Raw genomic sequence first — 15,114 nt, forward strand, 5'->3', positions numbered from 1 at the left:
CCAAAGTAATGACGGACTGAACCCCAGCTTTCAGAGTTACTGATAAAACAATTTAGGCAGAGCCAAATGCTGCTTATTTGCTGTTTATGAATCTGAAAAAAAAAAAAGGTGTAATAAGGATAAAAGCTGTGTATTCTGCATATACCCCATAGCAACCTTGCAAGTCTATCAGCACCATTTTTCCAAGAGCATTAGTTTTAAGGTATGTACATTATGTTTTTAGACAATGCTATTGCACACTTTTCATTGTTCATCTATAACAGTATTTTCTATGGTGGAAAAGAAACTGGTTCACAGTCCAGCCCTGTATCCTGGTTCAGCCTGAGAAGATTCTGCCAACCTGACCCACAAACCACACTGGGCTCTAAGCATGGCAGCTCGCCTGCTTTTCAACACACATGGCTGGGCCTGGTTTTTCAATGGCTCTCACATCAAACCTGTTTTCCTGCTTCATTCAGCCAGACTGCGCAAAGGAGTCCCCCAAAAGGAATAGTCCCAAAGAATTCCAGGCTAGAGCTCTACGCAAGATCCAGCTCTACGCAAGTTTCCTGAATTGCCTGAAAACTTGTAATCCTGAGGTACTGCCGCTAAGTCAGACATAACAAATTCTGTTTTCAGAATCTGGTAAAGTTTCTTCTCCTGAGAAGCTCTCAGTCGCCCGACTGGGCCCTTCACAGTGAAGTTGCCGCCCGGGGGGCCCGCTCGGCGGTACTTACAGAGCTGCCCATGTGGGAGAGCGCCTCCTCCGCCCGCTCCACACGGCTGCCCTTCGTGCTCACCGTGAACGCCCTCGTGATGTGGCTACAGAACTCCACGGAGATGCCGCAGCTCTGAAACAAAGTGCTCCCGTGAGCCCTGCTCTGATTAAAGGTGGTAAAAGCAGCGCCCCTCTCCTGGGATCTGTGGTTACCAGGGCACCCTGGGGAGTCAAGGAGCCCCGAGCAAAGCCCCTCCTACTTGCCAGACAAAGCCCCCGGGGCACCCATATCAGCTGTCCCGGGAAGCCCGTGGAACCTCCAGGCACAGTGCCCAGCACTCGAGATTCCTCCAGCAGATCGGCCTTCTATAGGGAAGCGGCTGAAACCTCTCAAGGTCCTCCCACCCCAGACCCAAGCAGCACACTGTCATCTCTTTAGCAGGGCCTCACTACCACTCCCCCTGAAGCATGTTCTTTTCCTATATGAAGGGCACATGCACTGGGTCTAGCTTCTGTTCATACTTTTTCAGATGCGCATACATTCAAGACTTAAAAAAGCACCTGGCAACTACATGAGAGGCTAAAAGTCCTGGTCAGAAAATTCCATTCAGAAGGGGCAATTAGTCTAAGAGGAAATGGAACATCGTCCTGTCATCAGGCTACATACTTCGACAACTCACCCTTCAGAATAATACACACAGAGCACTTCAGCCAGACTGTGAGGTCACACCGTCATCATTACGTGACCACGTCCAACTGCCCATGTGCACCAAGAACAAGAGCTGACCTTGACCTTTCACCCCAAGAAACAAGGCACATCAGTGGCACAGGAGTGAGGGCCGAGCACTCCCCGAGGACTCACCATGACCAGGTTGACCAGAGAAACTGCGTTCAGGCTGATGCCCCACAGCCACATGACCCCAAACATGTTGACCAAGATCATGGCAATGGTGGCGCACATGATGACCGCGGACCACAGCTCACAGCCCAGGAGGACCAAGGTCACCAGAAAGATGGCGCCCAGGGACACGCTGAGGTTGAAGATGGTGTCGTCAATCATGGTCAGGTACTGCTCATAGAAGACGTAGAACACACTGGAAGGGGAAGAGGGGTCTGTTACTGCTCGTTCTCACTCCAGGGGGCTTTACTCCTCATCCTGCCGCCACTGCGAAATGAAGCTACCTTGAGAGGCAGGCCTCACAGGAAACCTACCTGTTTTTGTAAGACTCGCCTTTGGCAGTTCAGCTGGACCTCTGACCACTGACGCCCAAAGCAGGGCCTCATAGACGTGTATCTTATATAAAGTTTTTGTTCATATGCCCAATCCATTCTGCTTTGTGTTACGTGTGCTCAGTCATGTCTGACTTTGTGACCCCCTGGACTGTAGCCCACCAGGCTCCTCTGTCCATGCATGGGCTTTTCTCGGCAAGAATACTGGAAAGGGTTGCCATGCCCTCTTCCAGGGGATCTTCCCGACCCAGGGGTTGAACCTGTGTCTCCCGCATCTTCTATTCGGCCCGTGGCTTCTTTACCTGCAGAGCCATCAGGGAAGCCTCCATTCTGCTTTGCAGGCATTCATCTATGAAGAATATTTCAGGGTACTTTGGGAAAACAAGCCCTGGTCTATCTGGAGGATTACCCCCAGCCAAACAGGGTCTGTGCAGGTCCTGAGGAGATAATGCTATTTTGGCAAAGCTAACCAGCTCCTCCTAGAGGTCAGGACACCCACTCTGAGAGCTCTTTCCCCAGGACAACAAGCTGGCCCTCTGTCAGGAAAAAGTCAAGGCTCCCTGAACTGAGACCCTGGGGGTTGGTGGGGAAATCACTTGTTTCTCCTACTTCCCTACGTTTTCCAAATTCAGTATTTCGTAAAATATTTTCTTAATTATTTTGGCCACACCCCTCTGGCATGTGGAATCTTAGTTCCCTGACCAGGAATCAAACACATGCCCCCTGCAATGGAATCGTGAAATCTTAACCACCGGAGCGCCAAGGAAGTCCCAATATTTTCTTTATAATGAAAAAACAATTAATAAATGAAAGCAAGAAACCTCCATAAAGGTGCCATCTCCAGTAACCTGCGTCGGGAGCCCCGCCTTGCTGGGTCCTCCCTGTGGAGCTGCTTCCCAGGCGCCCCCACCCCCGCCCCCCGTGCTGTTCTGCAGGGTGAGCTCCGCGTTGAGACTTTGGCAGGTGCTGCACAATCCGGCTCTCCTTGCCCAGACGCCATATCCAGCGACAGGCTTTCCCCGAGCTCAGGATGGAGCCGGGCTCAGAAGGAAAGCCAAGTGTCAGCACCGTACCCCTCCTACCCCACACCAGTCCCAGCAAGGAAGGCCTGGTGTGTGGGGCCACTCCCCAGGACACCCTCATGAACACTTTACCTGTATGGGAACACGCGATGATCACCCCCTTGCTGGTTCATGGTTCTGGTGATGTTGTTGGCGATGAGGCGGGCCTTCTCCATGGCGTCGATGAAGTCGGCCGAGGTCTGCAGCACCGTGTGGTAGGTCATGAAGTACGTGGCTCCCACGCTCGTGCCGTTGTCCAGGATGTTGACGGCCGCACTGTAGGCAGCGTGTCCCCTGCGACAAGACAGCAGTGTCAGAGGCCACACCTTGTGCCACACCTGCAGGATCTGGGCATCCAAGCTTAGTGGGGTCACCTGACCCTGGGCTCAGGAGTCAGACCAGCTGTCAACTTCAGGGACAGGGAAGCCTTCGAAAAGGAAAGAGGAAGGTCTAGCTTATGCCTTCCCACACTGGCTTTCCTTTGCTGCTTTGGTTTCTTTCCACGCAGCTGCTCTCATTTCTGCAGCTGGCTCTGCTCTGCCATCCAATGTGTTTTTTACAGAGTGTGCCCAGCCATGCTGTGCATCAGGAGGCAGGAAGGGACAGGGGCCCTGGAGTCAGGTAGCCATGAGATCGTCCTCAATCCTGGAACCCCGGGGTAAAATTACTAAATTTTGGCTGCAGTGTCATCTGCAAATGGGTGCACCACCATCTCCTCACAGGGCTGTATATAAACGAAGTAGTGCCAGGCACTATTCGAGCTCAAAGGAAGCTCCCTCTGAGTGGTGGCTGTTGCCTTCCAAAGAGCTGCATTCACTCTGACTCGTTTATGCAGGCTGAGTGTTCAGTCTGCAAGGAGATCAAGATGCAAGCCTCATTCCTACTTTGTTTTCGGGGACAGACCTCAGTCATCTCTGCTATTTCCGGGCCAGAGATCCTGTTTCCATGGTAACTGGCTGCCTGGATGGATGGGGAAGTGGGGCAGCCCAAGAGCTCATGTACAGACAGGCTGGCAAGAAGCACAGTGGGGACAGAAAACAGAGACCTTTATCCCAGGCAACATCACCAGAACAGATCCGAGGTCTCATATACCCCACACACAACTGGACAAACTCTCTCACATCCTGAAATGCCCACATCCCTCCTTGCACTCTGCCCTGCTGGCAGCCTGCACAGGACTCCGAGTCCTTTGGGCCACCAGCGGGCCAGGACACAGGGGAGCCTGGGACCGAATGCTCAGACCAGTCAGAATCAGCTGAGAAGGAGGAAGGAGGAATTTTCTTCAAAGGTGGTTTGGTTTCTCTGTTTTCACAGAAGGGTGGGCACAGGGTGGCACATGGCAGAACAGAGAATGTTCCTGCCCACCATGGCCACCCAGTCACTCCCCACCCCCCAGCTTCCCAGTGCACACGATGAGCTGCAGCTCAACGGCTCAGCCTCCCTTACCCTTTGCCACACTTGGGGTTCGGGTTGTCGGAGAGGAACATGGGCAGGAACCTCATGAAGTCTGCGCCCTGAGGTCTCTGCTTGCCCTCCGGAGTCAGCGGCCGGCAGCGGACACAGGCAGGGTTGACCACTGTGCAAACGGGTGGAGGAGCCCGAGTGGGAAGGACGAGTGTCCAGATTAAAACATTTTAAAATAATGATAAAGAAATGGCAGGAGTTCTCCTAAATCTGCTTATCCAAAAGCTTCAAACACGTGATCTTTGCAGTCTAATAAAGTGGAAGTCCCATCTTCCCCTAATATAGGTTGTACAAATTTCCTTCCCCGAAGTAGTTTTCCTGCTTTAAGGACAACCTCAGTATGTTATTACCAGAGCACAGGGCTTCCATGTTTTATGAAAAGAATTCTAGGACAACCTCAACACACTTATGAAACCATAGGGCAATAGTGATAAACAAAAGAAAGCAGGCCCATGACAAGCTACAGCCAGATAACAATTAAGAGAGGCCGTCCATGTCACTGGGAAAAGATGAGAAACCTGAAAACCAAAGTCCCCTGACCCGGTTCAGCCTGCAGGCCCATGGCGGGCAGGAGACAGGACAGTGGGGCATCTCCAGAGTGGATGACAGAGAAAGGGGACAAGGACAAGGGGGATGAGACCCAGCGATGGCCGACAAAAAGAGGTGGAAATGGAGGTGACAAGCAAATGATTTTTAAACAATAAATTTAAAATTTTTTTAAAGGGAAAAGATCTAGAAAAGGGTCAAGTACCCGACGCATTGCAGAACTGCTCTGTGCTGTTGTAGATGCGACAGCAAGATGATTGAGGCTTGACCCAGTCAAAGTAATCGTCAATCCAGGACGACGGGGCAAAGCCTATCCGGGTGCTACAGAACAGAAGAGAAAGTGTTACAGGTGCCCCCACGAGGAGGAAGTCTCCAGTTTCAGTCCCTTTTCTTGAAATTCGGAACTTCCTTTTCTAGACCTTCTCATTCCACCCAGTCAGAAGACAAACCACATTAGTACTTAATGGGAAAGGCTTCAGAATATAAGATGGTCCTCCTATATTTAAAATGGACAACCTGGATGGGAGGGGGTTTGGGGGGAGAAAGGATACAAGTACATGTAAGTTGAGTCCCTTCACTGTTCTGAAACTATCACATTGTTAATTGACTATATCCCAATACAAAATGTTTTTGGTGTTAAAAAAAAACTGAATTAAAAAATAAATAAAATGGTTGTTGCCTAAACCAAAAAAAAAAAAAGACTATGAGGCGGTCTAATTAGCCTTTTGAGAGGTTTTGCTCACGTCAAGCTAGATTCAGCCTGCATTCTGCAAGAGAAGATTTTCTAGGAGAAGCTATCTTTAGAGAGAGGCGTGAGGCCGAGGTGCCAGGCCAGGCACCTGTCCGTGGCCGGGGTACTCACTAGCTGTCCAGCTGGGCGGCCGTGAAGACCTGCTGCACCAGTGAGTCGTTGTTGCAGCCGAGGCCCCCACACACCATGTTCTGCCCCTTCAGGGACGTGTAGTCATGGCCCTCCTCCAGCACGAAGTACACGGGTGGGCCTGCGTGCAGGTACTGATTCAGGGACTGGAAGTAATCCGTCACGTAGGAGTCCTGAGAGAGAGAGAGAGAGAACACACGACAGGACACGGCGTGAACGTCCTGCGAGCCGAGACGCCTCCAGCCCAGGTTCCTGAGTCCCTCCACAGCCCTGGGCCTCCACCCTGGGCCCAGGTGCTTCTCCGGTCAGTCCCACCCTTAGGAGGGCACCTCATGAGGTCAAGCCCGGCTGCTCATATTCTGGAGCGGTGCCCAAGGCCTGTGCGCTCAGAAGCCCCAGGTTAGTGGGCAGAGCCCCCGGGCAATCCCCGGGCAATCCCTGTGACGTGGGAGAGCCCGCCAGCAACTGTGTTCAGAAGCCGGCAGAGGCTGAAACGACTGTGTGTGCTTGGGAAAATGTATTCACCGTGGGCCAAACAAGTTAGAATAAGAGAGAAAGCATCTTACATCAGGCATTGAAAGAGACTGATCCAATCCGATTGCTACTTTGTTCAGGACTGCGATACTGAACGAAAGCACACCCACAAAGACTGCTACCTGGAACGAGAAGTGAGTTACAGAGCCAGAGCTGTCGTGAGCTGGTAACACGAACCAGGGACTTCTCCGGTGGTGCAGTGGTGAAGAATCTGCCTGCCCGTGCAGGGGACATGGGTTCCATCGCTGGCCCGGGAAGACCCCCACATGCCTCAGAGCAACTAAGCCCGTGTCCCACAACTACCGAGCCCGCATTCTACAATAAGAGAAGCTGCTGCAATGAGAAACCCATGCACCACAACCAGATGGCAGCCCTCTGCTCACCCGGAGAGAAAGCCCTCGAGCAGAAATACAGACCCAGCGCAGCCAAAAATAAATTAAAAAAAAAAAAAAAGAACACAAATCAGATCTTAAACACACAAAAGAGGACTTTCCTAAACTGAAAAGCAAGTTTAAATGACATACTAAGAAAACAAGGAGTCCGGGGCAGTGGCTGAAGTCACGGTCTCTAGAGCCAAACCACCTGGTTCAAATCCCGGTTCTGCCTCTGACAAGCTGAGTGACCCTGGGGTAGTCATTTAACCTCTCTGAGCTTCTATCTCCTTCTCAATAAAACAGGAAAAATAGGACTTGTAGCATCAGATAGTTTTGTGGATTACATGAGAAAACTCTAGGAATAATCAATCCAGAATTTAGCGTAGCATCCTGTACTGACCACAGTACCAGATATTAAGTATTCAATAAATGCTAAATATTACTATGACTGGAATGAATTTATGCTTTTAGCAGAGACATGATACATGATCGCTATTGGGTATATCCAGCATGTAAACTATGAAACACTCTTACACGGCTGTATGTGTCTGTGTATGTGTGTGCGTGTGACACTGAAGATGAGGACAAGAGTGATGAGACAGATTTACTATCTTGGCGGCTGTGGTGCTTACACAAATCTGCAATAGCTAAGAAACTGACAGAGAACTAGACACACACACTGTGCCAACGTCAAGCTCTTGGTTTTGATCCTGAACTACAATTATGTAAGACCGTGGGAGGCAGCTGTGAAAGGGCAGCAGGCTCCTTTCTATGAATCTGTAATTATTTTTTTTAAAAAAACCCCAAAGCCCCCAAAACTCCTGTTTATATTGACTGCTAAAAATATTTTATATATTTGTTCATATCTGCTATGGTTTTTTTTTTTGGCCACACCACACAGCATGAGGGATTTCAGTTCCCCAAGCAGGGACTGCACCCATGCCCCCTGCGGTGGAAGCAGAGTCCTAACCACTGGACCGCCAGCGAAGTCCCAAGCATTCTCGTATGTATACTTAACAGCTGTCGGCACCCTTCCCGAGGTGACTTCTCAGAAGGCAGGTGACGAGTCTGTTTGGGGACACCACGACAGACAGGCTCGTACCACGAGGGGCCGCATCCAGTCCTTGAGCAGAAGCGGGGCGTAGGAGTTTCTGAAGAAGCGGAACAAGCAGCTCTCGGAGGCCTGGATGCCCGTGTTGTCTGCTGCCCCCCTGATACAGCAGAGAACGTCCAGCTGGTTCTTCTGAGGGGATCAAAGGAGACAGAGGTCACCCTCCGGCCGCCTCACCCAGATTCCAGACTCAGAGGAAACGGGCTGCAGTCCTGATGACCACTTACCTCTTGCCGCTTAATGTCCAAGCCCAGGAGGCTCACGAAGCAGGTGATCTGCAGAAGGAAGTCGATGAGGACCGCCATGCCCGCAAAGAGAGAGAATGTGTGCACGGCTGGCATCACGGACAGGCCTCCTGCGGGGAAAGGACAGAGGTCATGTCCTGCCCGGCCGAGGGCATGCGGGCCTCACACGCACATGCATGGATGAACACGTGGCCCCAGAGCAGCCAAGCCCAGGAGGAGACCCCTACCTCCCCCTCCTAAAGGCACTTTGTCTGCGGGTGTCACACCAGAACCACCCTGGGAGTTAAAAACGTAGATTCCAGGGACCTGATCCATCCCATTTATCAAAACGATGGAAATTCAACCCTACTTCTACTGTTCAGAATTCTAGGGCCCCACCTCTGTAATTTAACCCTCTCTCCACACAAACGCACGCACATTGGCATCTAAGAACCATTAACAGAGGTCATTGCTTATGGGATCTGTTGTGATTCAGTCCACAAGAGGGATGGTATTTCTTATCTGCTCTTATATCATCCAATCAGTCTCTAGGTTTAGTTACAATCAGATGAGGGTGCTGCCTGTAAGCATCCTCTAGGCCACCAAGACTCAGAAACTGAACACTGGCCGCCCACAGGCCACACGTGTATCATCAACCCATTTTGTGTGTATGCTGTGTGTACGCTCAGTCGTGTCCGGCTCTTTGCAACCTCATGGACTGCAGCCCACCAGGCTCCTCTGTCCATGGGATTCTCCAGGTAAGAATACTGAAGTGGGCTGCCATTTCCAATTCCAATATCAGAATTTTAAAACATTTTTAAAAACATAAGGAGCCAATATTTAACAATGAGAGTCACAGTGTCAACTGAGCGAGGAAAAAAAAAAAACCTCTAGATTCACAATGTTGCTTGAGAAGAAAACTGAATCTGGCAGCACTGGGCTGGCCTCTTATAAATGGGAGCCACGGGGTCCTCCCACCCCAACTCCTCCTGTCCTCACAAAGGCACTCCAACCTTAAAGCCCAGGGTCAGGTGCTGTCACCAACACACGTGCGCTGGTTTTCTTATCACAGAAAGAAAGGAAGTGACTGTTTTGCATCCGAGTCTATCAGAAGGAACCACAGGGCCACAGGCTCCACAGTGCACTGCTTTGCGGAAGTGGAGCAGGACGTGTGCTAATGGGGTATGAGTCCGAAGGCCACAGGCGCGCCGCCCCTCCCGCGGCCCCTTGTAAGGTGTGCTGCAGCCCCTGCAGACGTTTCCACTTGCGACCCACAGGCCGTGCGTCGTCCCTGGACTCACGGGGCAATCCTAGCCGGTGTCCCGTGCAGAGGACGTGGCCAGTGTCCTCCTACTTATCACCAGACACGGGGCAGGGAGGGGCCTACTGGATTTCTCCACATAAAAAGACAGGAGCGCTGGGTTGTGTTCCAGCTTGTGGCTCCTTGTACAGACGGAAGATTCGAGACTCCCCTCTGCTCAGTCACGAGGGTGCTTCACTGTGAAGTGAGTGTGCCGAGGGGGAAGACTGCCCTCAGGAACAGGGGTACACACCTCGAGGGCTAGTGCCTGTGACTGTGGAGTTGCTGCTGGGAGCACTGTGCTGGGAGGACTCGTGGCTGTGCAAGACTGCCATTTCAAATCCCAGCACTCTCCAGTGCTGCCCAAAAGGGGAAGGGGCAGCAGCCCTAGGTATCCGAACCAACCACATCAATACCATCCTGAAACAACGTGAGAGAAGATGCTTGCCAATGGTGCCCAAGTTACTGCCACCCACTCTCTTCGTGGTCCACTGTGATACTTTATAATTACAGAATACGGCTTAACCAAGGAGGAACGCAGAGGGGCATGCTGATACACCCATGTTCAGGACACCGCAGGGCTGGCCGAGTTTCAAGAGTACTTACCTAAGAAAAACGCTACCGTCTCTGCGAAGGATGAGAGGAACATGCTGGGAGCCACTTCTCCCAGGACCCGGCCCACCTGTTGGTCCAGGGTTTCCCCTTGAAGACGTTCATCTCTCTTAAAAATAAAAACAGTGAAATATGCAACATTCACATTTCTCAATTACAATGCCACCTCTTTGTTTCCTGGCTGCCTTGTGTTAGCCTGATAGTAAAGAAAAATGACTGGCAGCATCTACTTGTTGTTTATAAACCTTATACAACAAAGTGGTGAGGACCCCAAACTTCTCATGTTGATGCATTCAGGGTATTTCTGAAGCCCAGAGCCAAGGGAACAGGTGAGAGGCTAAAGGAAGGATTGAATCAGGTTATCAGGAAAATACATGCAACATAGGCTGCAAGTGGCTGAATCTTTAAATAACACTCCTAGGTGCCACTGGGCCTCCACCCATGTAAGGCCTGCAGGACGAGGGACCGTGGGAGAACCAATGGAATGACGTCATATTCTACATCAGGGTCCTACGTTGACCTTTTGCCTTTTAATAGCACTTTTTCAAGTCCTTCCTTCTACACTATGTTGAATCATTTTAATAGCTGCTGTACCCAAAATATTTTCCACAAGTGTATCAGCACTTTTTGCACGCATGTTGCACATATTTAAAACCAAATTCTCACTCTGAATCTATGCCACCAAGCAAAGAGAAGGGTCTTATACTTCCTGGTCTCAAAGGGTCCAAAACAAGCACCAATATGCAAACACTCAGAGGCATGGAAATGAAGCCTCCACGTGTCACACCCACAGGTACTGCGTGGAGCCAGCATGCATGCACGTGGGGCCTGGTACCTGGTTAGACGCTGTAAGGCTGTGAGACGTACCTGGTAGGTCTGGACCAGGATGAAGATGTTGTCCACCCCCACAGCCAGCACGAGGAACGGGATGACTTCTATCACAATGAGGGTGAGGGGGACCCCGATGTAGCTGAAGATGCCCAAGGAGCAGGCCACCGAGCTCAGCACGATCAGGACTCCAGCGATGCCCAGGGAGATCTTTGAATCCACCTGGAGATGCCACAGACATAAATAGTCATTTATAGTGTCTTCTGTCCTGCTCCTAACAGGTCCTCACTTTCACCTCTTTACAAGCTTATTGCCCATCCAGATTTAAACATACAGTTCCCGGTTTGAGAGAAGACAGGAAAAGTTGTCTAGGTCTTCCCAAGCCACATATTCATGACCCTGCACTCTTAAGTGATGGCAAATTAGGAAAAAAAAAAGAATTAGGTGAAATAAATTTTAAGTTGAAGATTAAAATTTGGAACTAAAGAAAACAAGGGCAGGAAGCAGAAAATGTGACAAACAGTTAAAACACAGACAATTTCCAGTTAGGACTCCATGATTCCATTGCAGGGGGAATGGGTTCAACCCCTGGTCGGGGAACAAAGATCCCAAATGCCACATGTCGAGTTGTATGGCCAAAAAATAAAAAAAGCACAGGGCAATTTAAGGCAGTTTTGAACATAATGAACTAGGATTAAATAGAGGCAAAAACATAACATCATGCTATGTACTGCCGTTTCTCACACACACACACGTACACACACATACATACACACCCCACTTACCAGAAGCCTGTGACAGCTTTTGATATGTCCCAAAGCTATGGAAATATATAAAAACATGATGCCATAGCTGATCAGAACAGTGAAGACGTCACTGTTACTTTCACGGTTTAGTTCATCTTCAATGCTTCGTTCAGCCTTAAAAGAAATGGTCAGATTTGGATTCTTGTAGTTTTTCACAAAATTTATGAACCTAAAAGGGTAAGCAAAATTTTATACTGTTAGTTAAAATGAGTGACAGCTAAGTGAGGAACTTTTTCCTAACTTTTACGACACAAAAGCCACATTTAACCCTTCTCCCTCATTAGGACTTTATATCCTAGCCAGATTACAAAGTTCCAGACATGCTGAGTTTTCTACCATTTAAAACAAGTTGGGACCAAGTTTAAAAACTGCTTCATAGTCTCATTTCATTTTTTACTATAAATGATTTCTAAGTGCAGTGTATTATAATATAGATATATGCTCATGGAACAAAAATTTTAAAAATTGATCTCAGAGTCAATGCAATCCCTATCAGTATTCTAGCTGACTTCTTTATAGAAAGACAAATGGACTCTTAAATTCTCATGGAATTGCAAGGGGCCTAGAACAGCCAAAATATTTTTCAAGAAGAACAAAGCAGGAGAATTCATGCTCCGTAATTTCAAACTTACTGCAAACCAACAGTAATTAAGACAGTGTTGTTACCAGCATAAGGACAGGTATACAGAACAAAGGATCAGAACCAAGTCCAGAAATACGCCAAGTATCTTCACCTAATTTTCAATAAAGGTGGCAAAACTATCAACAGGGAATGAATAATCTTTTCAACAAATGGTGTGGGACAACTGGACAGCCATATGCAAATGAATGCAGTTGAGCCCTTACCTCGAATCATATACAAAGAACTCAATGGATCAAAGAACTAAACATAAGAGCTAAAACCATGTAACTGTCAGATGAATACACAGGTGTAAACTTCCACGTCCCTGGGTTAGGCAATGGTTTCTTAGCTATGACACCAAAAGTATGAGTAACAAAAAAGAAGACAGATGAATTGGACTTTATCAAAATTAAAAACATTTATGTTTCAGAAGACACCATTAAGAAAGCAAAAACACAGACCAGAGAAAAGGAGAAGATATTTGGAAGTCATAGATCTGATAAAGGATTTACAGAATATATAAGAATTCTTCTAATTCAATAATAGAAACATAAACAATCCAGTCAAAAAATGGACAAAGGCTATGAATAAACATTTCTCCAAGAAAGTTAATACAAATGGGCAATCAGTGCATGAAGAGGTATTCAAATTCACTAGTCACCAGGGAAATGCAAATCAAAACAGCAAGGAGAGAATTCCCTGGCGGTCCCGTGCTGAGGACTTTGTGCTTTCACAGCCAGGCCCAGGTTCAAGCCCTGGTTGGGGAACAAAGATCCCATAAGCTGCACAGCGTGGACAAAAAAAAAAAAAAAAAAAACTGCAATGAGATATCAGTTCCTACCCACTGGGATAGCCAGAATTAAAAAAGTCAAATAATAACAAGGGCTGGCAAGGGGTGAAAATGAAAATGCTCCACACACGCTGGCGGGAATGTAGAATGGTGTGGTCATTTGGTTTTTTGGCTGCACTGCAAGGAATGGGGCATTTTAGTTCCCTAATCCAAGGGAGGGCAGTCTAAACCACTGGACCACAAGGGAAGACCCATAGGGGCAGTCCGTTTGGAAAAAAGAGTCTGGCAGCTCCTCAGGGTTACCATATGACCGAGCAAGTCTACTCCTAAGTGTGTACCAACCAACCGAGAGAGAGGAAAACGCGTTCACACAAACAGAGAAATGGAGGCATGTTCACACAAAATTTGCATGTGAATGCTTATAGCATTGTTCCTAATGGCCAAAGGTGGCGGTAAAGAATCTGCCTGCAATGCAGTGAGACCCAGGTTCGATCCCTGGGTCAGGAAGATCCCCTAGAGAAGGGAATGGCTACCCAACCCACTGGAGAATTGGAGAAATGACCTGGAGGATCCCGTGGACAGAGGAGCCTGGCAGGCTGCAGTTCGGGGTCACAAAGATCAGACACGACTGAGCAAGTTTCCGAGAAACAACGCACATGTTCATCAGCTGATGAGTGGATAAACAAAATGTGGTCTATCCATAGGGTGGAATGATCTTCTACCATAAAGAAGAATGAAGTGTTGACACATGTGGCAACTTGGATGAACCTTGAAAACATTATTCTAAGTGAACAAAGCCAGACAGGAAAGCCCTCGTATGTAATTCCATCCATATAAAAGTCTGGAACAGGAAAATTGATGGAGACAGAAAGCAGACTGAGGGTTATGTGGGGCCGGATGTTAGGAGGGAGACTGCTGCAGGAGATGGGGTTTCTATCTGTGGTAAAGAAAATGTTCTAAAATTGACCATGGTGATGTCTGCACACACTGGTGAAAATACTAAAAGCTACTGAACTGTACACTTCAAATGGGTAAATTGTATGGTATACGAATATCCCAACAAAGTTGTCCAGTGTCCCATTCTCCTGGGCCCCCCTCCCACTTCTTCAGAGGTTACATCACAGCTAATCGGTTCCTGGGTCACTTACTTGACATCCTTTCTAGGCATGAACAGCATGCATGACATACATTTGCCCAAACATGCTGACCAGTTTTTATTTAATAATTCTTGAACCATTTATTAATATTTACTTCACTATTTTTAATGATGGCATAACATTCTACTGTACTTCTTACTGATACACACTTAGCTTGCTCCCAGGTTTTAGCTGTTAGAAAACAACTAAAGGAGCATTTCTGCATAGATACCTGTGCATTCCTGTTGCAGGACTATGTATTTAAAGAATGTTTACAAGAAAATTAATTTATATATTTTTCACAGTATCACTAGAACCAAGTGAAAAAAAATGGCATGACTTAGATCTGATGTTGGTTAATTTAGCTGAATGTCATATAAATGATGTTAGCATCATCAATGGACGCTAGCGTCCACCTTCCTTTGAGAAGAGCAGCTGGTTTACCGACTCTGTGAGCAACTCACTCTCTTTCCCAGGCCTGGGCCCTCTGGAGCTTCTCTGTATCGTTATAGTAATTATTGACAGGAAAGGTAATCACAAGGGCTGTGGCGTTATTGTAGTTTTGATCTAGAAAGGAAAAAGGTGACATCAAAAAGCAGATTATAAGTGTGCAGAAAACCAGATCAATACGAGGGGGGGAAAAAATCACAAGCTGGCTAGGTGCCCGGTTTCTCATGGGTCTTCATGGGCCTGAAGCCTAAACAAGCCTGAGCTCGTGGAACAAAATGGGAGGTCACTTGACCTGGTGCTTGTGTAGTTCAGCCAGGGAGAAAAGGGGACTCTCGAGCAAATGTAGACACAATTGTCATTTTATCATGACTACCGAGCACGTGCTGGGTGACGATTTCAAACAAAGTGGACAGGTGTTCGGGGAAAAGTCTCTCCTCCTTCTGTCCCCA

The 15,114-nt window shown here is 48.2% G+C and overlaps 1 protein-coding gene across 1 annotated transcript in view; it reads right to left on the reverse strand.

Annotated features, from left to right (window-relative positions):
• Positions 1-15,114, reverse strand: part of NPC1 (NPC intracellular cholesterol transporter 1) — a 43,017-nt gene that overhangs the window by 1,630 nt on the left and 26,273 nt on the right. The window contains exons 11-23 of the mRNA XM_020881778.2: positions 14,680-14,782; positions 11,647-11,836; positions 10,901-11,083; positions 10,028-10,142; positions 8,125-8,252; positions 7,889-8,029; positions 6,445-6,534; positions 5,861-6,051; positions 5,204-5,319; positions 4,435-4,564; positions 3,082-3,282; positions 1,560-1,791; positions 717-830 (exon numbers count right to left, since the gene is read on the reverse strand). Coding sequence (XP_020737437.1) covers positions 717-830; positions 1,560-1,791; positions 3,082-3,282; positions 4,435-4,564; positions 5,204-5,319; positions 5,861-6,051; positions 6,445-6,534; positions 7,889-8,029; positions 8,125-8,252; positions 10,028-10,142; positions 10,901-11,083; positions 11,647-11,836; positions 14,680-14,782 — 1,934 coding nt within the window. The remainder of the gene's footprint in view (positions 1-716; positions 831-1,559; positions 1,792-3,081; positions 3,283-4,434; positions 4,565-5,203; positions 5,320-5,860; positions 6,052-6,444; positions 6,535-7,888; positions 8,030-8,124; positions 8,253-10,027; positions 10,143-10,900; positions 11,084-11,646; positions 11,837-14,679; positions 14,783-15,114) is intronic.

The sequence above is a fragment of the Odocoileus virginianus genome, chromosome 22 (assembly GCF_023699985.2).
Source record: "Odocoileus virginianus isolate 20LAN1187 ecotype Illinois chromosome 22, Ovbor_1.2, whole genome shotgun sequence".
NCBI lineage: Eukaryota > Metazoa > Chordata > Mammalia > Artiodactyla > Cervidae > Odocoileus > Odocoileus virginianus.